The sequence below is a fragment of the Nicotiana sylvestris genome, chromosome 2 (assembly GCF_000393655.2).
Source record: "Nicotiana sylvestris chromosome 2, ASM39365v2, whole genome shotgun sequence".
In the NCBI taxonomy this organism is placed as follows: domain Eukaryota; kingdom Viridiplantae; phylum Streptophyta; class Magnoliopsida; order Solanales; family Solanaceae; genus Nicotiana; species Nicotiana sylvestris.
The window spans coordinates 190,667,634-190,691,792 of record NC_091058.1 but is presented as its reverse complement, the minus strand read 5'-3'; the positions used below and the strand labels follow the sequence as shown (position 1 = coordinate 190,691,792).

At 40.0% G+C, this 24,159-nt stretch overlaps 1 protein-coding gene across 2 annotated transcripts; it reads right to left on the bottom strand.

Annotated features, from left to right (window-relative positions):
- Positions 1 to 6,601: 6,601 nt before the first annotated feature.
- Positions 6,602 to 11,518, bottom strand: LOC104226421 (uncharacterized). 2 transcript variants are annotated; one of them, XM_009778417.2, is made up of 9 exons: positions 11,399 to 11,518; positions 10,225 to 10,579; positions 9,500 to 9,533; positions 9,033 to 9,242; positions 8,513 to 8,602; positions 7,583 to 7,648; positions 7,405 to 7,496; positions 7,254 to 7,301; positions 6,602 to 7,158 (listed from the first exon to the last, which is right to left on the bottom strand). In XM_009778417.2, exons 2-9 carry the CDS (start codon positions 10,551 to 10,553, stop codon positions 7,047 to 7,049), a joined length of 981 nt encoding a protein of 326 aa, XP_009776719.1. In that variant the 5' UTR covers positions 10,554 to 10,579; positions 11,399 to 11,518; the 3' UTR covers positions 6,602 to 7,046. The 2 variants fall into 2 exon arrangements, with proteins under 2 accessions (XP_009776719.1, XP_009776720.1); XM_009778418.2 differs by having other exon boundaries at positions 10,225 to 10,582; positions 11,399 to 11,490.
- Between the last annotated feature and the right edge of the window lie 12,641 nt (positions 11,519 to 24,159).

Sequence of the window (24,159 nt, the reverse complement as noted above, 5' to 3'; positions counted from 1 at the left end):
AGTGACTCCAAAAGGTTTAGAACGTGATTCCATGAGTTTAGCATGCATTATATATAGTATCTATTTTACTCTATCGAACCACGCTATAGTCGGCCAGGTACGACACCTATTGTGCAACCGCTGATCAGTTGGGTTTACCAAGCTCCACGTGGACGGGTACGATTATACCGAGCCTTGTGATGGCCAGGTACGTTTTTACCGAGTCCTCTTTGAGGCTGGGTACGATATGATGATGATGATACCCATAAAGGTGTATGTTTTTAAAAGTTTATGTATATATATATGTATTATGCATTTCATGTCAGTAGCCCCCAGAGGCACTCAGATGTTACATGTTGTATCTCCTCTATATCTCTTTACATTACTGTACTTGTTTATATTTTCCTGCCTTACATACTCGGTACTTTATTCGTACTGACGTCCCTTTTGCCTGGGGATGCTGCATTTCATGTCCACAGGTCCCGATTGATAGGTTAACAGTCCTCCTAGTAGTCTATCAGCTCAGCGAAGGTGTTGGTGCACTTCACTTGCTCCATAATTGCCTATTTTGTCATTATGCTTTGGATATGTATTGATTGATATGGCGGGGCCTTGTCCCGACCATTATGATTTTATGTACTCTTAGAGGCTTGTAGACAAATGTCAGGTGTATGGATACTTGTATGGCCTTGTCGGCCTATGTTTTGAGTTTACAAATGGTCATGTCGGCCTTATAGGCCTGTATGTCACATGTATAAGTTTGTATATCATGTTGGGTCGGCATATGTTATTCCCTTATGTTTTATTCTTGTTACCTCATGGCGGGTTTTCTGTCTCATTTACTCATGATAGTATGATAAGAAAGATATATTACGTTGGTACTCGATTGAGTAAGGTACCGGGTGTCCGTCGCGGCCATTTGGTTTGGGCCGTGACATCTTTTGCCTTTGGTTGATGAGCAACCAATAATTAGCAATGCTTCTATCGCAGAAGCTTCTCAACCTACAACACTATCTACTTCATCCCTCTCTATACCGGTTGCACCTTCATCACCAAAAACTTCTACATCTACTCCACCGACCATTAATGTCCGAGAGGGGGCTGTTTCTCATCCCTAGACTCCCGATCACGGGAATTTGGAGCATAATTATTCACCCCTTTCTCCAATCCTCGATGAAGGAGAAGTGTCACTCTATCGGCTTCGAAGGGGTGCCATCTGCTGTCCACACCGGTGGAGATTTCCAACTACCTAAAGCTTCTAACTTCAGAGAAAGATAAGAAGAAGACACATTCCCTTTCTGGGGAATGAATATTGAACAACGCCATGCACAATGTGGCAACAGTAGCGTACTTGTTCTCTTACTTCTTGTTCTTTGTTTATCTATTATAATGGGCTTTCTGACTTTGATATACATTTTTCAAGCCAACTTTCTTGCTTCTAAGAGCCTTTAGAGATTGATCCTTGGTAAAGAAGGACTTATGTTTGAGCGAGATTAACTGTTGGCAGAGATGGACCAACTTGTTACTCGTCTCCTGGTGCTAGAGGCAAAGGCTGCCGAGATGAATGAGTTTGAGGCCCGGTTGCAGCTAAGCAAGCAAGAAGTAACGACCCTTAGCCAAGAAGCTAGTTTCAAGAAGATAAGGCTAAGTGGGCTAAGGTTCTAGATGTTGTGCTCGCTGCTGCCGAATGCGATTCTACCTCCATTGAATGACTGATTAATTTGGAGGCAACCATGAACTCTAAAATAGAAGAGGTTGTTGCTGCCGAGGAGAAGCGGGCCCGGAAGGAAGAGGGGTTTAAGAAGATCATTATGCAAAACCGGGTTCACATATCTACAATCCGTGATTTTGATCTTAGCCTCGGCACCACAAGATCCGAGTGAGATGGCCTTTTGGCCTAGGTTGAAAGACTTAAGGCAAAGCTCCAACACCAAGGGGATTCCCTCGTCTTTGAAAAGACATTCTCTATTTATCATATGAGGAGGAAAACCTTGGAGGAGGCCAAAGTGGGTGTCATTGATATTGATGATGAAATCGCCAAGGCCCGAGCGCTAGAGTTAACTGCTCGAGAACATCTCCTAGTTCAGCCTAATGCAACTGACTCTTTGAGTACCAGTTCCGAGTATTTGGGAACCGAGGAGGAACTTGAAGAGAATGATGATGAAGGCCCAGATCATGCATCGGCGGCAAATCCATCCACTTCTCCTAGGGGGAGGTGTAGATGACTCTCTTCCCCGAGTTCCGGTGGCGATAATGTTTAGGTTTTTCTTTTCTCCTGGGGTGACGAGTGTGTACACAGTCTTATGTGTGGCAGTTGACCGGATTAGACTCTTAGGCTACTAATATGCCTTGAATTGAAATTATTGTTATAAGAAGAACATCTCATTGTTGATTTACTTTTTTGTACCTTTGTGTTGTTGTAGTTTTTGTATACATTGTTGTTGAGCCGTGGGCTATGTATTCTTGTGGCATTGGTACTGTAGCTTGAAAAACGTTGTGGCATATAGGCATGTGGTGTGTGGTTGATTGTTGTGTTGTGATTGACATGTGCATGTGGCAACATAAGGGTGATGTGTATATTGATACGCATGCGACTAGATAAGGGGGCTTATATGTGTGGTGCTAGTAAGGGGAAATACTTCAGTGTGACGCACACACGCCGAGACAAGGGAGCTAAAGCACGTGAAGCTATTTAGGGACAAATGTTTTAAAATGTGAAGCTGGTGCGGCGCCATAAGGGTGAATTGTGACTTGTGATTATGAGGTGTGGTAACTCGGGGTAATTCTTGATGTTATTCTTGTAATTGGTACGACCTGATGATTTAAACTTTCATTATTCCCTTAACTGATTTCACTTTGTGTATTACTTGCTCTCCTTAATTTGTCTTGTTATGGCATGCTTACTTTTTGTTGCCATTTATTGCTTATGCTTTCCCTTGTTAGCTCTATTTTGATATTCTGCATAGGTTATATGTCTAGTGAGTGTGTTGACTTGAACCTCGTCAATACTTCACCGATGTTATTCTTGATATTTACTGGGTACTGTTTGTGGTGTACTCATACTACGCTTCTGCACATTTTTGTGCACATTCAATTATCTTTGAGTGTGCCGGACGTTACTGAGCTGATTTCGAGATCGCGATGAAGACTTCAAGGTATACCGGTTATTTCGTCCGCAGGCCTTGAAGTCACCTTCTGCTGATTTTCTTACTACTATTTATTATACTTCCAAACAATATTTTATTTTGAGATTTCTCGCATATACTCTGTAGAGCTTATGACTCACTAGCACCATTTTTTGGATTTGTGCGACTTTGTATTTCCACTTCTGTTTATGTTAAAACATTTTTCAGTTTTCATAAAAATTTAAGTATGTGTTTAGTTCTATTGAGCTTGCTATGTGATAGGCTTACCTAGTACTAAGAACTAGGTGCCATCGCGACCCTAAAGGTGAGTTGGAATCGCAACACTAAGATTCCCCGAAGTACAATTCTTGAGATTTGTGGTCTATATTTTACGCTCTGTGCATTCTTTGTATCACCTAGTTCTGAGGACATGGCCCTTGACAGGGAATTATGGAGGTCGAGCATTAAGGTTGTAGGTTAGGGGAAAGTTGTGAATATTTCTACAGCACAATAGAGTGAGACTAGCCAGTTAGGAGTTAGACTAAGAATGCCATTGGTCGTCTATTGATGCAGGGCTTTACCTGCTAGTTTTTACTATACCAGCCATCTATTTCGTATTTCGTATTCTGTATTTCATATCTCTAATATTGCTGTTATTTTATTATGCGTTTTTATGGTACTAATATATCGTCTCTTGTTGCTTTCTTGAGCCGAGGGTCTCCTGGAAACAGCCTCTCTATCCTTCGGGGTAGGGGTAAGGTCTGCGTACATATTACCCTCCCCAGACCCCACTTGTGAGATTATACTGGATCGTTGTTGTTGTTGTTATTGTTGTTGCATTCTTTGTATGCTATTACATCTGTCTTATTTTGCCTTGTTTTATGAATAATCAATTAACTACAGTATTTCGTCAAGATTTCTTTTTTCCTTTTTTTTTTTCCTTTGCTTTCGACTGTTAAAAATCACGTCTTTTTTATTAAAAAAAATAAATTAGACCACCATTGTGGTGGAGGGGAGTAAGCGTTGACCTGCAACCTGTGTATTATCAAACATTTTAAAAGTGAAAACATGAAGAAAAAGGGCATAATACCTTATCTCTCCAAATACAAAATGTTAGTTGGGCATACTGTATACGGTAAAATCGGAGGGTCCAATTTTCCGTTATTATGAGGCCTCGTAAGCATATTTCACAAGGTTCGAGACTAAGGTCGAGGTTCACCCTCGAGGGTTATCGACGCTCGACCTCGGGGCGAAGCAGACCAATGTCTATGATGGAAAAATAGGAAGTTCCCAAGGCGCACAACTAGGGCTTATAAAGTCTAGGGAGCTAAGTTCAGACCCGAATCATGGTGTCAACTAGCTGTCTCATCCCCATATCTTTGTAATTAATGCATTTGTACTATGTGGGGATTCCCCCTCTTATATAAAGGAGATCTTTATAATTTTGTAAGGTTCGGTTGCTCCATACTAAATATACAAAGAACATTCTCTCTGCTCTCTAACTTATTCTCTTGATCTCATTACTTCAGTTATTGTTCATATTTATTGTGTTCTACTTAAAGTTCATCATTTATTGCTTATTATTGGCCATAAGGAGCCGTCATTTAATTTCTTATAGCTGTTAGTCTCCACCGACCACCCTCGATAGCTCCCAGCCGAGCTTCGGACTCAACCCCGAGGTCCTCGAATCGGCAAGATCGAGGTCCCAATTGACAGGGATTCGGTTTGATTAACATCCCGTTTTTAAGCTCTTATCTCGTGTCTAAGTCTTTCACATAGCATCAACTGCCTAACAACTAGCATAAAAAGAGATCACGTATTTTTAGAACCACTTAATCAGATACCCAACAGTTTGAACTTGTGAAGATTACAGAATAAACATGATGTCAAAGTTCGTTAAGTTTATTTACTTCCCTCGAAGAGAAGAAAATTTTGTTTCAGCCTGATCATTTAAAAGTGACTTTTTCTTCTTTCAAATTTTTTCTTGAATCACATATCTCGAAAAGGGTTACCATTAAAAGATTTTTTTTTATTTTAAAAAGGGACATATGGCGGAAGCCAAAGCCATATTTGAGGGGTGAAAACTCCCAATCCATGTTTTCTTATACACTGATAATGGATGAAATATGATTCTGACTTCATAGTATTGAATATTGATCCAAGCAAAGGGGGGATGAGGTTTACCGCAAGACGCAATTTACCGGGTGGACATAGTGGATACATGTGAATCGAGTAGTTTTAAGTTTTAACTCATATAATGTACATGTGTTAACAATTTTTTTAAACAAGTAAATCAAATAGGCGATAGTGCAAAAGTGACAATAAGTTTGTATTATATTATATTGTTACTTTAAATACAATGTCTGTTTTGATTGTTATTCAAAATTTTATTCTATTGTATCGTTAAATTCTTCGTTACATAATGACAAAAAATGTTAATTTATGTAACGACAGATTTGGTGTGATCACATTGTTACCTAGTCTTTTCTGTTATCTTGCCCTTTATTATTATTAAATAATCTTTTATCCTACCTTTTTATGTAATCATTCTACTCCGTACCATAATTTTTCTTTGTAATACCGTAAATTTATTCTTCATATTGATGGTACATGACATCATAAAATAATGACAAACGATACAATTTATCCAAACATTGTATTCATGACAAACGATACAATTTATCCAAACATTGTATTCATCAAATGATACAGTACAATATAATACAATACTACATGATACATTATAAAACAATATGTAGCAACCATCCAAACAAGTTGTTAGTGTCTAAAAGTTGTATTTGATAATGTGAATTGTAAGACTTGTTTATCTGATACATATCTGATCTAACCATGCTGAGCATCATGTAAAGAAGCTTCTTTGATGACGGTAAATAAATGTATTAATCACTTGACTACAACATATGATTTCTAGGGAACAAGTTGTATTAACAGTTGATATTACTGGCAAATGAAAACAATTACATTTCATTGAAGAAGAATTATCTTCGACGCATGTAATCTGGTTCATGTGCTACATTAAAAACAATCAACAACAACAACAACATACCAAGTATTATCCCACACTGTATGGTCTGGGGTCTGGGGACGCATACCTTACCCTTGTGAGGATAAAGAGGTTGTTTCCAATAGACCCTCGGTTTAAAAACAACCAAATATGTGCATAAATGGAAGTTCAAACGAAGCATCTAGGATAAATATATCTAGCCAGATTGACTAGTTTAGCAGTGACCTGATTTTCGAAACGACATGATCCACACCAGTTGGACCTTGAAAATTTCTCGGTTATCAGAAGGGAAAAAAAGGCAGCCCGATGCACAAATCGTCCAAGAAAACAATAATTGTATATGCCAGTACACCGAAGCGAAAATAGAGTTGAAGACTTTTAGAACATGTAGCAGTCTTAATTGTGTATAAAATTGGTGCAAAAAATGCTATACATAGGCACAACATGGAGATATTAGCAGCTGCGCTGCTAATTTTGGCTAAATACGTATAATGATACCAGCTTAGAAAATTAGGCTATCTTAACTAGCATCAGCAGTTACAGAAAATATGAAATGGAGATAAAAAGACATACATGACAAACCGAAAACCAGAATATCTCATTTGTACTGTAGAACCACCCTGTAAAATCATGGTTTAATGTCCAGTATTAAATTAAATCAACAATCAATTATCAACTACACCAAAAACCAGAACAAGTAAATTAAGTCATTTGGAAAAAATAAATCGGATGTCTTACCCTACTGATTTATTTGAGTGGCCCTAAAAATAATGTTATTTACCAATTGATGCCTCGGCAGTGCATAATATGAGTTTTCTCCTGCCCCAGACAGCTTTAAGGTTTCATTGAGTGATCCGATCCGTGTAATGCTGGGCTTCTTACTGAAGTTTGAACTCATTGACCATCTGCAACTCTGATTATATCTTTATGGAGCTATGAAATAATCTGGATAACCAACAGTTCTTCATTCTAATTAGCAAGGCAAAGAAGCCATAGCAAGGGAGATGGAGAATACCAACAGCAAAATACCTGCAATTTCACATTTTTGAGCAAGCATTAATAGCACAATAAGCAAATTGACTACTCTGCATATACTGATTTCTCGTATGAGGTCGTACACATACCAAAGGGGAGCATATTGAGATGACAAATCTAGAAAGGGATAAGGCCACCTGTTGCAACAAGAGTTAACAGTTTCAGTAAACAACATAAGGCTATGTGAGTTAGATGTCGCACAATAACAATGGTCAATACCATGATCAATTGCAAATATACCTCATTGAGACAAAAATATGGAGGATCCACTGGAAAATGACAAACACACATGTCCAGAGCACAAAATATGTTACACGGAAGAAAGGGAACCGCTGGAAAGGAAGCAAGACAGAGTATTAACCACCGCTTATATATGCACAACACGTAATGCTTAGATAGGAGGGAATTTAAAACTTACTAGACGATTTAGAAACACATCACCGAGAAGGCAAACAGCATTGACAGAATGCATACAAACAGCCAGCTGCAGTAACAGGTAGACTATCAGCTTATGGTACAAATGCAGAGAGAGGGGAGGGCGGCCCATGTAAATCAGGTATAACCTATGTTCATAACACGATACTAACTAATCATGATGTCTACATGTTAGTGTGAATACTACCATTCTACTGGTTCATAAACGAATGAAACTACTATCTACTGGTCCCTGTTGTAAGAGAAGCCTTTCTGTGTCCGTAAGTTAAGATGGAGACTTTGACGATTGGCATGCAGGTATATAGTAGCTTGTCTTCTTTCAAATGGTGAGACGAAAGAACCACCAAAGAAATACTCTAATGAAGTTTTCTTGTAAATGTGGATCATGGAAGTACGATGTTAACTTTTTCCCTTATTTTGAGAACTCAGCCAGAGTCAATAGTAAAAGCACGACACACATGAACACTGAGATTAAACTTTGTGGACTTCAAAAAGAACTTAGCGGCAATTGACAATGAATTTACTCTATCTAGCTTTTGATGATTCATGCTTCTAGAAAATATCAGAAGAAAGTCAGAAACAAAAAGAAAAAACTAAAAATTGAAACAACTGAAACTAAACTACACAATCAGGGGGAAAGAGATCAAGATGGCAGGGACAAAATGCACTTGTCATCTTTTGATGGCAAGAAGTGACTACTTAATAAGCTGAAGATTATAACAGTTGGATAGATATGTATAACTGCCCAAAAAATCAGGTCCTTGTACTAAATGAATGCTCAAGCTTGATTCCATCAATACTTTTACAGATGAGCCTTGAATTGAAGCAATACATAAAAGACGAACACAATCAAGCAAAACTTCATTGAACTAAAAGAAGATTAAGATAAGAAAGCAAAAGTTCTAATACTTACAAAATGTAATCTGTAATTTTTGTCAGTGAGGAATGGGTAGATAACGAGCCAAAAAACACAATCTGTAAGAACAACAGCACCTGCAGTCATCTACAAATTATTTGGGGGATGGGAAAGAATTAGCCAAGTACCCACAGAATGCAGCACGAATAAGCACTAAACCACTTTAATGAATGTGCCCAACTCGATATTACATAATTTCAGACATTTACTTCATTTAGGAGATGTAATATCATAATGAAGGTACACGACAGATGATAAAAGATGAACCTCCAGAATATTTACTTGTAGGATTGAACAGTGAAAATACACTAATTAGAGGCAACTACGCAAGATGAAAAGAACTAGATAATCCAACATCTATGACGAATGTGAGATATTATAGAAGATTCTATATACCACATGGTAGTAGATAGACTTTCTGCGACTCTGCCCCAACAGCGAAAGAAAGAAAAAGAAATTTGCATGTCCGGTTGTTGTTGCAACAAAGGTTAGGTAAATTGATCTAAAGAGAACATGCCTGGAATATTATTTGAAAGGCAACGCTCCAAGGACCTGCAGCTTCTCTAACATGTGGTTCTCCATGGGAATTCAAGCCATTGGATACAATAAGAACGTTTGCATTTTCAGGAATTGGAGTAGTGTAAGTGCCTCTCTCTGTATCAACACTATCACCTTTACCTCCTTTGCGAGATTGGAAACAGCCATGAATGGAGAGTGAAGATCCTAGCTAGGAAATTTAGTTGAGGGCATTACCAAATTATATAAGAAATAAGGAACAGTACATTGAAAAAGGAAGGTGCGGTGAATGACATAAATTCTCCAATCAGTTAAATAAGGGCGAAGTAATAAATAGGATGCCATGCAGGAGGAACACTACAATTTAACTTTTACTCTCTTCTTGAAAATGAGAAGGGGAACATCTAAAGATAATCAATATCATATCCAGACATGAATAATAAAGATGGTCATAGATTAATAACATACCCCAAAGTAGACTGTAACTAAGGTGAATGTCCACCTGTTGAGTAAAAAAAGAAAAAAAAAAGAACAATGAAAAGCAAAAGATAAGATCGATCATATTTCAATCAATATAATAGCTTGTTAACATAACATTAGTAAAAAGTGAATTTTATTTGACATTGTTATCTTTACATTCTGAAGAGCTTCTTAGTTACTGTCTCAAATGTTGAGGCTTCTAGTGAGGCTGTTTGTGTATTAAAAGGAAAAAATTAACAGTATAGCACTTCAATACTACAAGGAGATATCACAAGGAATTAAAAATAAACATTTTAAGTGCCTTGTCAGGAAATTGTCGCTAGTTTTTGAGGAATGAGTGGATCCATAAAAAATTATTCAGGCTTTAAACATGACTTCATCAAAAATTACTCAGTCTCCACAACATCCAAATTCAAAAAAGTGGTTGTCACCGAAAGAAGATGCAGCCTATCTCCAACGGGTTCAACTGACCTAGTGTTTTCGACCCGTGAAGCATAGATATATATATATGTAAAAGAAAAAACAGTACAATTTAAACAAATACTAAAGTTTAAACCCATAATTTCAAAAAGTACTTCGTGTTCAGTCTAAGAACCTTAAAGGTTGAACATATCAAGTTTAAATCATAGATATCTGCCTATCATACAGTAAAGGCAAAACCGAGTAATGCCAAGATGAAATTTGGAGCAAAAGAATATGGAGAAAATCCTTACTGAGTATAGAAATAAAGTATGCGTACGCCATGAAGAACTACATCTGCAATGAGCAAAGAGAGAAGCACGGCGAAAGCAATTAGTCTATAAGCAAGCAGCCAATTAGGATGGATTGCTTTGTAACATGTCTTCCAAACATCATATTTGTACAAAATCCCTGCTCTCATTTGCCCATTCTCTCTTTGCTGGCTTCTTTTCGAATTCGAAGAACATTCTTCACGCTTCCATATTATAAGAATTGAAACCACCATAGCTGCTAATATCCATATTGCACAGAGTAAGAATCTCCAGTTCAACCAATAACTTGGAGTTGTTGTATCTGTTGTCATATGTGGCCAAGTATGATTTGAAGACCCTGCTAAAAAGCTCATTGTAATTGTTGTTTAACAAACAAGTCACGCATAATGTAATTACAAGTAAATCTTTGTGATAACATTAAATGGTCACGAAATAAAATGATAAGTAATCTACTATCATAGGTTAAACACTTAAACTACAGTATGAAAACAATCTTTACACCGTCAATGTTTATATCTTAAATCCTTTTATTATTTATTTATCTTTCTAACTAAGTTGTGCACCTAGCAATTCACTAGAATTTAGAAATCGAAGACGAAACGTGATATTTCAAATTGTAGAAATCATATTATTCTTGAAATGTAACCTTCCATTCTCATTTTCTGCTCAATAATAGGAAAGTACTTTTACTTTCAAACTTAAAAAAGGAACTCTTTATGAAATTAGGTACTACTAGACCTTTAGTAAAGTATTTTTTTTACACTATTTAGGAATGTTTTCAGTATTTACTGAAACATATTGAATATATATATATGGAAGAACATTATATTACCATAATCGGAATATTCTATTACTTGAACTTAATTAGACTCTAAGCCATCCACTCTACATAATATATTCTCCTAGCTCAAGGAGGCTCGATTATATTCTTCATATTGGTTTTTAAAAATATTCAATTTTGATCACAAATTATAAAAAAGAAAACCAAAAGCATTTTTCAAGATTCGTAATAGCATAATACGAGACAGAATCCTCTTTAGAAAATAAAGATGCTCTTCTAAACAAAGCACTCTCAGAAAATTCCACATAAAAAGTAAAAAATACAATTAGTCAAGCATTAAGATCAACAAGAACTATGAATAGACAGTAAACTTACCCAGAAAATTTCCTTCAAGATTCAACAAAAAGCTGTCAGTGGTTTACTTCCCTGAGCTGAAAATGTTTCTGTTTTAACGAAAGACATGAAACCAAATAGGGGAATGTGCGTGGTTTCAACTTGTTAGTTGAGCATTAAACTGATGGGTCCAGTGAAAGTGTGACCAAAAAGATGATGTATTTTAGGATAAAAAATGAAATTGAAACGAGAAGAGCAGAAGCACATAAAACTTCCACGTGGATGTCAAATATGGAGTGATCTCCAACTTATCCCCATTTCCCATAACGGAGATAATTTTTAGGGTAATTTAGCTCCCACCCTCATCAATTTTGTCCCCAAAATGGGGATGAATAGTGTTCATTCAAATATGAGGTACATTATTCATCACTTTTTTATTATTATTTTATTATTAAATTTTTTAATTTATCTCTTTATATATACCTAATTATGTTTATGTAATATCTTTATAATATTAATTTTACATCTTAACTTTGGTGTTAGTTTTGATAAATTAATTTTCGTGCATTTATTATTTTTATGTAAAATTGTAAGTTAATTTTGTTATAAGTTATAATTGTACAAAAAATATATAATTATCTCAAAAAATAAATGGTATAAAAGATGAAATTTGTTCAATGGAAATTAAAAAATGAAATTGAAATGAAAGATAATAATATAATATAGAAGAGAAAGAAGAATATAAAAAAATTTGGGAAAAAAAATGGGGGAATGGTTGGAGTAAGTTATCTTATTTTGGGGACAAAAATGAAATAAAGGTCGAAGATGACCTAAGAAACCAAATAGTATTAAACAATTGTACCATTTATGAATGTAATTTCCGTTCCCTACGTATACTCTTTCTTTACTTATAAGCTACTCAGTCAAATAATAGGAGTAGAAAAATAGAATGTGGGGATAGTATTAGAATGCCAACGGAAATACAAATCTCAATTGGCTGGAAGCATCTGGTTGTTGATAGTTTCGTAACAATGAAGACAGTGCATTTAATACGGCGGAAATTATTTTTCCACATATATTTCTCATTGAAAGTGAAATAATGACTTCCTTCCTTCGTAATTAGGAGTGACAAATAGGCGGGTCGGATCGAATATGGTTCGGGTCGAAGACGGATAATAAAAAAAATGGATAAATTATCATATCCGATTCATATTAAATACGGATAAAAAAGGGGTTAACTGGCGGATAATATGAGTAACCATATTGTCTATGACTTCTTGCATATGATCACTTTTAGAAGAATTCTTAGTCTTCCTAACTTGAGGAATCCCCAATTTGAGATTTACAAATGTAAAAGCTAGAATCATTGGTTATTCATTTCTATAATTCTTATCTATATTTGACCCGTTTTAAAAAAGTATATTATCCAGCTCATTTTTTAACTGATAATATGGGTGGTTAACTGTTTTGTTTTGACCATTTTGCCACCCATGTTCATAACTTCCCATTATCTTGCTATTGTTGCTCCAACAAATTAAATGTTATTATTAGTCCTTAATATTTGCACTGACAGTTTTTAATAAGGATTATTTTAGACTACTCTCATCTATTAAACACACAAAAAAAATGTTTTAGGAACAAATTGTTGATATTCGAATTTGAATTCTTGTCCGTAAAACAAACAATGTATGTAGTAATTTGAATTCATGAATGATGGTCTTTACTATTTGATGTGCGGTATCCTACTTTGATGGGGAGTTCTTGGTGGGAAGGGTGCCGAGGGTCTATTTGGAAACAACTTTTCTATCCATGGTAGGGATAAGGTCTGTGTACACACTATCCTCCCCAGACCCCCAATGAAATTATACTGGGTTGTTAATGTTGTTGTTCTTGTTATCCTACTTTGATGCATGTGTTTAGAGAAACTAAGTAGAGTGGCAGACTAGTTAGCTAAAAATGGGTTGTAGTCTGGATACTTTGGGAAGCTCAATAATCTCAACCTTTCCAGTTTCCACCGCTTTTGTTATTACTATATTTGAAAGGGATAGAATAGGTACTATGTTATTTAGTCGGGTCTCTATTAGATCTTCGTTTCAATGATGAAAAATAATATTATTCTTATTATAGGTGTCCAAGGTGAAGCAATTTTCAAGACAAAAAGCAAGGCAGGAAGAAATGTAAAGAAGATTGTCACTTTGCATAAAAGATCTACAAAAGGAAGCAATCCCGGATATTCAAGGAAGGAAGATCCAAATTAGCAGAAGATCATGTGTAAATGATTGCACCAATCATCAATCCAATCTTTAAGAGGAACAGCGTGTCAAGCCTAAAAATCCGCTAGGATTATCAATCAAGCCCTAGAAGGGAAATTCGATCAGCTATCAAATCACGTCGTCAAAAGGAAAGTTATTTATACCTGTCATGATTCAAGGAATAGCCCTTGTAAAGCTCCACAATTATTGGAGAGAATTGTCAATCAAGATCGATTTCAAGGATCAATTCCTTTGGGTTTGCCAATTTTTCAAGATCTGTATCAATCAAGATTCAAAACAGATCTTCACTCAAGGGATATTTATAGTCGAAGACCAAGAAGAAGAAGGACATACTTTCGTCTCACCAACCTCAAGCTCTTTGTTCCACTCTTAACAAGCACTGTATTTCAGTTTGGTTTACTATGTAATAATCAGAGAGAAGAAAGAGAGAAAAATATTAGCGGTGCATTGTATCAAAAGAATTGAGATTTTACTTAGAATAAGAAATCAAATGGTGTGTGTAGAAGAAACTCATCAACACAACTGTACTCAGAACATCATGGAGGCCAATGCCTTTTTGCACCTAAAGAAATGAAGAACCTTATGCTAAAGCAGAAGTGCAGCTATCTAAAATAATGAGGTCTTTCGAAGAAGTCGAAGCCGCCCCATATATATGCGAGAAGCAGTGATGACTCCCCTACCCGGAGTGAGCCCTGGGAAGCCAACAGCCTCGATACAGATCGATGGGGCGATACCCGACCCTAGGGGCATCCATCAACAAGAGGCCAGGCCTCAAAGAGTCAACTGTATTGTGTTCAGTCTCGAGATAGTGTCCGACCTCGAGGACCTCCGCCAAAAAAGAAGTCGGGCTTCGGGAAGCTTTCAACGCCATCACTCAACTTAAGACGGTACTCGGTCTCATAGTTTCCTTTTCTAAAAAGAGAAATAAGCATGCAAAGCTCCAATCACGAAGGCTCCATGAAGGCCCGAGGCAGCGCCTGAGTACAGGCAACTCCTCAACAGAATTCTATCCTATACGCTTTATAAAGCTATCTGCATCAAGATCAAAAGGGACCCCCAGGTACCCAAAGCTAACCTTTATTTAGGATAACATTCTCGAAAGCTCCGAAACTTGGCGTATTATCTCCATGCAACTCGGAGGGCCCGATGGCCCGAGCCTATCAGATCAATTCAGGCTTGGTCCGAAGTATGATGATGGGCTCGGAAAAGATCCATGTAGATACAATGATGGGCTCAAAAAGAAGCCATGTCGATCAGCAGAGGATAAAAAAGAATGCTCGTATCCGAGTTAGATATCAACGGTTGACAATAAAGGTAAGCCCTGACAAAGGACCACAACACAATCTAAGGGAGCTCTACCAAACGACCTTGAGGCCATGATGCCCAATCATGATGCGCAAGGGTAGAAGTAGATGATAAAAAGGAATGGGCAAATAAGCCAATGAAGGCACTGGGATAGGAAAAACAACGCCAAAGCACCCCCATTTATAGGGGGTTACGACATGGTCATCGAGGATTTGGAAGATTGACCGGAGGATGCAATTACTGTATCCTTGAAAAACTGAATCGATGGCGGTACATTAACCTTGGAGAATGGGAATCGGCAATGCATTGAATGAACTCGAAATACACAAATCCGTGGGACGTCCCGGTCGCCACAAAAGCTCGCGCCACAGGTTGCATAATTAGTGTGACGTCGCCGTAGGGAGCTCGAGGAGTCAAGTGTCAGAATCATTTCTCTTCGCTTCGTTCTGGGAAATGCGGAGACTATCTGTATGCGGCAAAAATCAGAAGGCTTATTTTCTTGTTATTAAGTCATTTCAAAGGGATGCCTCGAGAACCCGAGGACGTGGAGCCACGATTGAGTCCCCTCCCTCGGGGCTCGTCGAGGTCCGACTCAGAGCAGACAAAGATCAAAGCTAGGACAGAAGAGGAAGCTCCCAAGGCACACGGCTAAGTTTGACAGGGTCGGCCTATCCAAAGCCTATGCCGAAGCGTCGCATCTAGGTGTCCCATCTCTGTACTTAACAATTAATGTATGTTGTACTATAGTTGAGTTCCCCTCCTATATAAAGGAAACTCGCACTACCTTGTAAACGGCTGATGTTGCTCCATTATCTCCACAAGTGCAATAATCTCTCTCTCTCTCTCTCTTCTTTCTAAACTCGCTCTCACTAGCCTGAGGCCACTATAATATTTATTGCTTTCCTACTTGTTCTTAATTTTATCGCTTGGTATTGGATATAAAGAGCCTTGTTTGATCATATATTAACTGTTATCCTATTCTCGACTGCCCCCGATACCTCGAGCATGACCCTGACATCAACCCCGAGGTCCCCCATCAACTAGTCCTATATCCGGGCGGCAGGCCCCTCGGTTTGATTACTACCTTGATTAAGCTTGCATTTCATCATTAAATTCAACATTCTTAGCATCATCTGCTCTAACAACTAGCTCGAGAATAGATCACTTATTTTTAGAATCATATGTACAAATTTAATTGTTTTTACTATTTTCACAGTAAACAAAATGTATTCACAAGAAAAGATATTACCAGTACATCGATATGAGGTTGAGATAGGGTTTTGATGTCCTCGTCGCTGAACGTGAGATTGTCCTTGGATATGTAACCTCGAGTTCGCTTTTCCTTGGTGATGGATATTTTTGTTTTTCTGATAGTGGATTCTTGTGGGACGTCATTCCTCCCTTGATCATGTGGATGACATGCTGCGGCTCATTTTTTTCATTCTTCCTATTTGCCTCTTTTTCCCAAAACTAGTTTTTGGCTCGGTTGCTAAGGAACTTCGGAGGTATCGTTTGTTGAGTAGCCGGGATACTTCTTCTCGGAGCTATCTGCAATCTTCGGTCCTATGACTATGTGTGCCGTGAAATTCACACACAAAGTTGGGGTTCCTCTGCGATGGATCTAATAGTATAGGTCTTGGCCACCTGGTATCTTTAACTTGCTGAAACATCAATGTTGAAGTTATATTCCGACAAGCGGGGTGCCTCCGTTGGCCCTGTGTGCCTATTGAATTCGACTCTGCTTATGAGTCCCTGAGGATTCTGACCTCGGTTTGTTCTTCGATCGTTTCGGGGTATGTTACACCTTGGGGCGTTTCTCCTATCTTCGATGTATGGTTGGTACCTTTCCTTGTTCGGCTTTGGTTCCTTTGCTAGGAGTCTGCTTGGATATACTGAGCCAGAGGGGGCTCCAAATTGATCGTCCTTGACCCTAATCTTCGACTGATATCAGTTGTGAACATCTGACCAAGTCATGAGGGGGGGGTGTATTCAATCAAATTCTACTTCAGCTGCTTTGAAGCCACCGAGCTTCGCTCATTCAACCCTTGGGTGAAGGCCTGCACTGCCCAGTCATCGGAGACTGGTGGTAATTCCATTCGCTCCATTTGTAAGCGAGATGCGAGCTCCCGCAGAATCTCATTTTCCCTTTGTTTGATTTTGAAGACGTTAGATTTCCTTGTAGCCACCTTGATGGCACCAGCATGTGCCTTTATGAAAGAATATGCCAACATGGCAAATGAGCCTACGGAATTCGGGGTTAGGTTTTGATACCACATCATGGCCCCTTTTGAAAGTGTTTCTCTGAACTTCTTCAACAGGACAGATTCGATCTCGTCGTCCTTCAGGTCATTTCCCTTTACGACACAAGTGTAAGCTGTGACGTGCTTGTTAGGCTTCGAGGTTCCATTGTACTTCGGTAGATCGAGCATTCTAAACTTCTTTGGGATAGGCTTTGGAGAAGCTTCTGATAGGAATGGTTTTTGTACGAATTTCTTCGAATCAACACCCTTCAGGATCGGGGGTGCGCCCGGGATCTAATCGACCCTCGAGTTATAGGTCTCTACCTTTTTGTCGTTGGCTTATATCATCATTTCACCCGACTCAATCCTCTTTGTGAGGTCTTCGAGCATCTTCATAATAACAGGGTCGGCTGCTGACCCATTGTTACTCGACCTTTCAGGTACCTGTTCGGTCCGAGTGGCCATTTTTTGGGGCCGTTGTACTTGGATTTTTTTGGTGGCTTTGCAGTTGAGCAATTGCTAGCTGCTATGCCTGCAACATCTCAAAAATAATGTGAAGGCTAACCTCTTATTCCTCCCGAGCTGGGATTTTTTGAGCTTCTTATTGGTATCCTTGGCGTACTCTCTTATTAGTGTAGGAGCTTATATCGACATGTTGGGCATCACGTGAGACCACATCTGCAGGGATTGGCTCTGGTGCGTCCTTAGGGTTGCATGGTGGTACACCAATACCTAGAATGGCTACACCATTCTCTCCATGGTCTTCAAGACCGTTGTTTTCATATGCATTTACTGATTTAGACATTTTGACATAAAATCAAAGATTCTTGGACAAGAAAAGTGTGAAAGATAACTTGCGTTATGTAGTAAACCAGCAAGAAAACAATCACTATTATTTTTAGCCCCACGATGGACGCCAAATTGTTTACCTTGAAAATGGTAATTACAATTAGCTTGAGAGCTTTGATGAAGGCTCTTTATGGTTAACAATGAGTGTTTACCGTGAAAATGGTAATAACAATTAAATTTGTTGATGGGACTCTAAATATACGTGATCTATTTTTATGCTAGTTGTTCAGAAGTTGATGCTAGATATGTGAGATTTAGAAACAAAATAAAGTTAAGGAGAGAGCTATAATAAAACAGATAAGCTAGTTATTCGGGGCCTCGAGCCTGTCAATTCGGGCCTCGAGGTCGATCTTTGGGCTCGACTACGAGCTATCGAGGGTAATCGGGATAGGGCTTAATAGCTATAAAATAATCAATGAATGCTCTTTATGGCCAATGAAAAGCAATAAATGAAGAACAAATATGAAGATGATAAATGAAAGCAATAATATCAAGAGAGTATACTAGAGAGCAAAGAGAATGTTCTTGTATATTTCTTATGGAGTAGTTGGAGCAACAGTTGGTTACAAAATGACAAGGATCCCCTTTATATAGAAGGGGAATCCCTACACAGCACAAAATACATTAATTGTAAAGATATGGAGCTGTGACAGCTAGACATGACACCCTGATTCAGGTGTAGAGTAGGTCGGCTAGGCTTTGTCATACTTAGCCGTGTGTTTTGGGAACTCCCCATTTTTACCCTGGCCACGGTCAATATTGCCTCTAGGTCGAGCGTTGACGAGCCTCAAGGGAGGGAACTCGGTCACAGCTTTGCAACCTCGAGGCTTCGAGATGGTCTTATGAAATGCCTTAATAACGAGAAATTGGACCCTCTGATTTTACCGTATATAGATAGTCTCCGCGTTTCCTAAAACGAAGCGATGGGAAATGATTTTGATGCCCAACTCTTTGGGCTTTCCACGACGACGTCATACTGATGTCGCAACCTATGAGGTAAGACTTCACGATTACCGGGACATCCCATAGACTTGTCTTTTCGGCGTCATTTAATGCACTGTTGATTCCTATTCTTCAAAGTGACAGTAACGCTATCGATTTAGTTTTCAAGAACGCATTGATGGCCTATAAATGGGGGCATTCCAGCACTATCTCTTTATCCAAGTGCCTTTCTCCATTCATTCATCCCTTTCTTCTCACTATCTTCTTACATTGTTAACCACCATGTTCGGGTTTCACGGCCTTAAGGCTATATGGCATCATTTCTATAAGCTGCGTGATGGCTTTCTGCTTGAGCTTCTGCTTGTTGAACGAGATTATACTGTCTTGTCGTTGCTGTTGTTATTACGACTGCTACTGCTGTCGTTATTAGCTTGAGGTGATGATACATCGGGGGCCAACTTCTTCCGACTTGGAAGGTCGTTTGGACTCTACACCACTGCTCAGGAGAGTGTTCGGACTATACACCGCTTCTCACTCTCCTATCCTAGCATGGTGTGGCTCTTCATCCCTTGGTTTTTTTTCCAAGGGATCAAATGGCACAACCGAATGCTAATATTGCATGGCATGATGTGCTAGAATGTGGACTCGGAGCGGTCGTGCAAGTAGGGTTGATTTGGCTTCGGCAGGATATGTCTCTTTTTTCCACCTCTTCTGCATCACCTTCCTCTTCTTTATCTTCCCTCTTGTCTCTTCTTCATCTTCTCCCTCGGGGGTATTCATCTGTGGGATCGAGATGGGAACCTAGAGGAGGTGATGGTCGAAGATATCACCCTCGAGGACTCATGCTCGAGGAGGTGAGGCTCAGCGATGCTGCCACTGGAGATGAACCTTCAAGAGTAGACTAGGTTCCAGGATCTTACTACATATGTATTCTTTCGCTTCTTTGTTTCTGTGTAAGGACCCCTCGCGGGCTTTTGTAATCATACGTACGGACCCCTCGTGGGCTTTTGTAATCATATGTAAGGACCCCTCGTGGGCTTTTGTAATCATATGTAAGGACCCCTTGTGGGCTTTTGTAATCAAATGTTTATGAATACGAAGATATTTCCTCAACTTGGTCTTTGACGCTTGCCGCGTTCCCTTTTATTTATGTTTACAAAGACTCTGAATGTATGGCTCTATCGGTTGGTGCCAATGTCGAGCCTAGATCGGGTAGATAAGCCCGGGTCTTTGGACCCTTTACTTCCAGTCAAATGAGTGTAACGCTTCGAGCCTAAAAACCATGAGTTACCACTTAGGCTCCGTGGTAATCTTTGAGGAGAAATTTGCTCGGAGGCCCGTGGACAGGGACTGCCTTTAAACTTTCGAGGGTAGTTCCCGGGTGGAGGTTCGCACAAATCCAAACCTCCTGGAAACTTGCTTCGAACTTAGAAAATATAACCTTAAGGTGCTGTAGATAGATCCTGGAGGAGGGTTTGTTTGAGCTCAGATGGTACCCCAGGGCCAAGCCCATACGGGTGGAACTTAGATGCTTATTTCCTTGGGCCTGATTCCCTTTTGGCGAAAGTCCCCGAGGTCGGGTACCAACCACCTCGAGACTTGCAGCGATGTCGTTGGCTTCCTAGAGCCTAACTCCTTTATTTGATGGGGGTCTTTGTGGTCGGGTACCACTTCGGGATTGGCGACGTCGTCGGCTCCCTAGAGCCTATCTTCTTTTTGATGGAGTTCCTCGAGGTCGGGTACCACCTCGGGATTGGCAATGATGTTGTTGTCTTCTTGGATCCTAACTTCTCATAGATGGAGATCCTCGAGGCCGGGTACCACCTTGAGATTGGCGATGATGCTGTTGGCTTCTTAGGCAGGCTAATCGTTGCCTTTTCTTTCTATATATAGGGTCGCTTTCGCTCCTTTGGAGATCTTGATTTTTTAGATAGTTATCCTTTTGTTTCAGCGTTGAGCCCTTCATTACCTCAACACTAAAGTATTTGCATAGGTTTCTGCTTCAGTTCTCTAGTCTCGCCATAGTCATGACTACCACATCGGTGTCTGTCCAGCAGAGAGTGGAGAGTTCCGCTCCCGATGCTAAGGATCAACGAGAGATTACCTTGAAGATTACTTCTTCGATAAGAGAGGAGCACCTTGAGTTAGTGAGGAGAGACTGAAGATGGGGGAAGAGAGTAGTGTTACAGATACTTTCACCAGATGAGGCCGTCTGGGATCATGTTGACGGATTCCTGAATGTGTACACGTATCCTTTCACACTGGGTCCTCTTGACAGAATCATGCTCGACTTCTGTTTGAAGTACCAATTTACCTTGGCACAGATCCACCCATCGTTTTGGCGAATAATGTTGATGATGAGATTCTTTTCGAGGAAGGCGGGGCTTGAATTCATGCTCAGTCATCTCATTAGGCTGTACCAGCCCTTTCACCACCGAGGTCTGCTAACCTTGCGGTGCGGGTCGACCACGCCCTTCATTATTGACGACGAGGATCGATTTATCCGGGTCCGCACTGCTGACGTTAATCCTGAAGAACTTATGCCATTTCCTGAGGAATGGAACTATATACGTAAGTGGTACATCCCGTGCCTTATCAAATTTGTTTATGGCGAAGGCTAGTTTCGTAACCATGTTTTCCGTTTTCTATAGCAGTTTTATGGGCGTTGGGCGACGTTCCTAATCTACCTGGTTGGGTTCGAGAGTTGGCGACCTACTCAACTTGCGAGGAGCGCAGGTGGAGAGCTTCGTCTCGGGGCATATGGGAAGAAAAACACCATGATGTGTGTTTGTACTAATTTTTCCTTCCCCTTCGTTCATTTAGAGAGACATTCTCCCTTTCAGCGTATTAATCTTGCCACCGTAGGCATCGAAGAGTCTTCTGTGGTGAGGCTGTGCTCCTCCGGAGTGGGGGAGGGTTTGCCAGCTCCCGGGCTAAAGAATGACAGGAATAAGCGGGATATGCATTCGCAGGGCGATAGCACGCAGAGTAACGCCAAAACGGGGTGGGGGCTTTGAAACGGAAACAAGGTCTGAACCTTCCGCGCTCGATGTTTCTAGTTCTGGAAAGGTGGTTTCTCCAAGCGATCGTGCCCCGACCGGAGTTGATTCTTCCAGGGCGGAGGGGACTAGATTAACAGATGTGCGCTCGGCCTACGAGGAAGTCCACCGGCTTTACTTCGCGATGAGTTTTAACATAGGCCTTCTGAGTCCCACGTCTTCCTTTCCTTATCGAGTTTTCATTTGCATGCTTTTGATAGGCTTAGGTCTGAGATGCTCCGTCATGGAGCCAGGCTCCGGAAATCTCTAGATGAGGATAGATCTCTTAGGTTTCTTTGCGAGGAAAAGGAAGTTAAGCTGGAACACTTGCGATATGAAGCGGGCTAGTGCTCAAATTATGAGAGATACTTGATGGAGCAAGTATGTTTCCATCTCGGGCGAGTATGCGTTCCGCCTTTTAACTTCTGAGATTAACTCTTCATCTATCCCAGTTGCAGAAAATGACAAAAGCCCTGGAAAGTCTTCAGGATGAAGCCGACCGAGTCAAGAATGACTGTGACGAGCTAAGAGCTTAGGCGGAGGTTCATGCTTTAGAGGAGAAGGATGACTTGGCTAAAGTTCCTTCCTTCTAGGTTCAACTCCGCTTAGCTCGTGATAATGCTTTAGTTCAAGTAGATATGATCACGAAGCTCAAATTCGAGCTTTCGAAGGTCAGGGCTGAGATCGTTTATGCCCGGACTGAAGTAGTGCTGAGCCGAACTAAGGCTGATTAGGAGATGGAGATTTATTTAAAGGACGTTACTGATGCTCAAGGCGAGTTGAGGAGGATCCTCAATCTCGAAGAGAGGATCAAAGAATATGCTCGTTGCAAGTTTCGAAGAAAGATTCTCTAGGAGATCTGCTCTTGGGGTTTTGTCCTCTCGGAAGAGTTGGCGTGAGCGAGGGCGGATGAGCGTGATGCTCGGTTACTCCTATCCGACACCGAGGAGAGTAAAGATGAGGCTAGCAGGCTGTAGCTCCCTGGGGGAGGGTGTAGGTTTTGCCATTTTATATGTAGCATTTTCAGAGCATGTTTGTAGATGAAGATTGTGTTTTTTCACATATGTATATAAAAGAAAACCCTATGGCTTTACTTATTCTGCACCCCTTTCTATCTCGAATTTTTCTAGGTTAACTAGTCTCGGAGATGGTGAGAATCCTTAGATTAGTGATATAGCACTGGGGCTCATTATGCGGGCCTGTGGGCTCTTACGCGCTAGGTCGCTAGGACCTTTAGTACAAGCTGGCGTTTGAGCTCTTATGCTTTTGTTCAACTATTTTGTATTTAATCTCTGACTCGGGTTTAGACTCGAGCTCATTTTACCCTCAAGCTTTTATGATTGCATGGGCTGGCGACATTGGCACTTATGCCTTTGATCGAAGTGATCTTCTATATGTATGGCCTTGAGGCTCGTTAGGTTGGTGACAATGGCTCTTACGCTTTGCCCTTAGGCATATGAAGTTAAATATTTTAGGTTCCATCTCCGAATCGGGTTATGACTCAAGCTCATTTGACCCTCAAGCTTTTAGATTTGTGTGAGCTAGCGACAATGGCTCTTACGCTTTGGGCCGATGCGGCCTTTTATGTGGGCTGGCGATAATAGGTCTTATGCCTTGGGTCGAAGAGACCTTTTATTGGCTTTATTTTCCTCTCGTTAAGGACTTTTGAAGTAATTTTGCCTGACCTGTTGTCAGTTCGGGAAGAACCTTGATTTCAAGTCGTTTTGCGGCGATGCTCGAGCACCTCGGGAGGTTTGGCTCAGAGGCTAAGTAGCTCGAAGCCTATAATTTGGAGCTGAAATGGTCGAAGCTCTTTTGCCTATGCCGAGGGTAGCCTGTTAAACCGGTTCTTTTCGAAGTAGATTCGAAGTAATGGCCTGTGATTTTGTAGCAACGGTCGGGCGTCCTCGAGTCGCGTTAGTTTGGCTGGTACAACCGTGTGACCGTAGTCATTTGTGTTTGGCCAGAGCCATTTTTGGTCCCGTGTGTAGTAGTTTAGGTGTCTTTATCGATGGTATGCCTTTTTAAGGGTCTTACAAATTTGATATATAACCTTAACTTTGGGATCGAGGTTATGCCTGTAGTAAGGACTTACAAAATTTTCATGCCTTTGAGGTCTTACAGTTTTTAGATACTTGGTACAAGTATGGTTCATG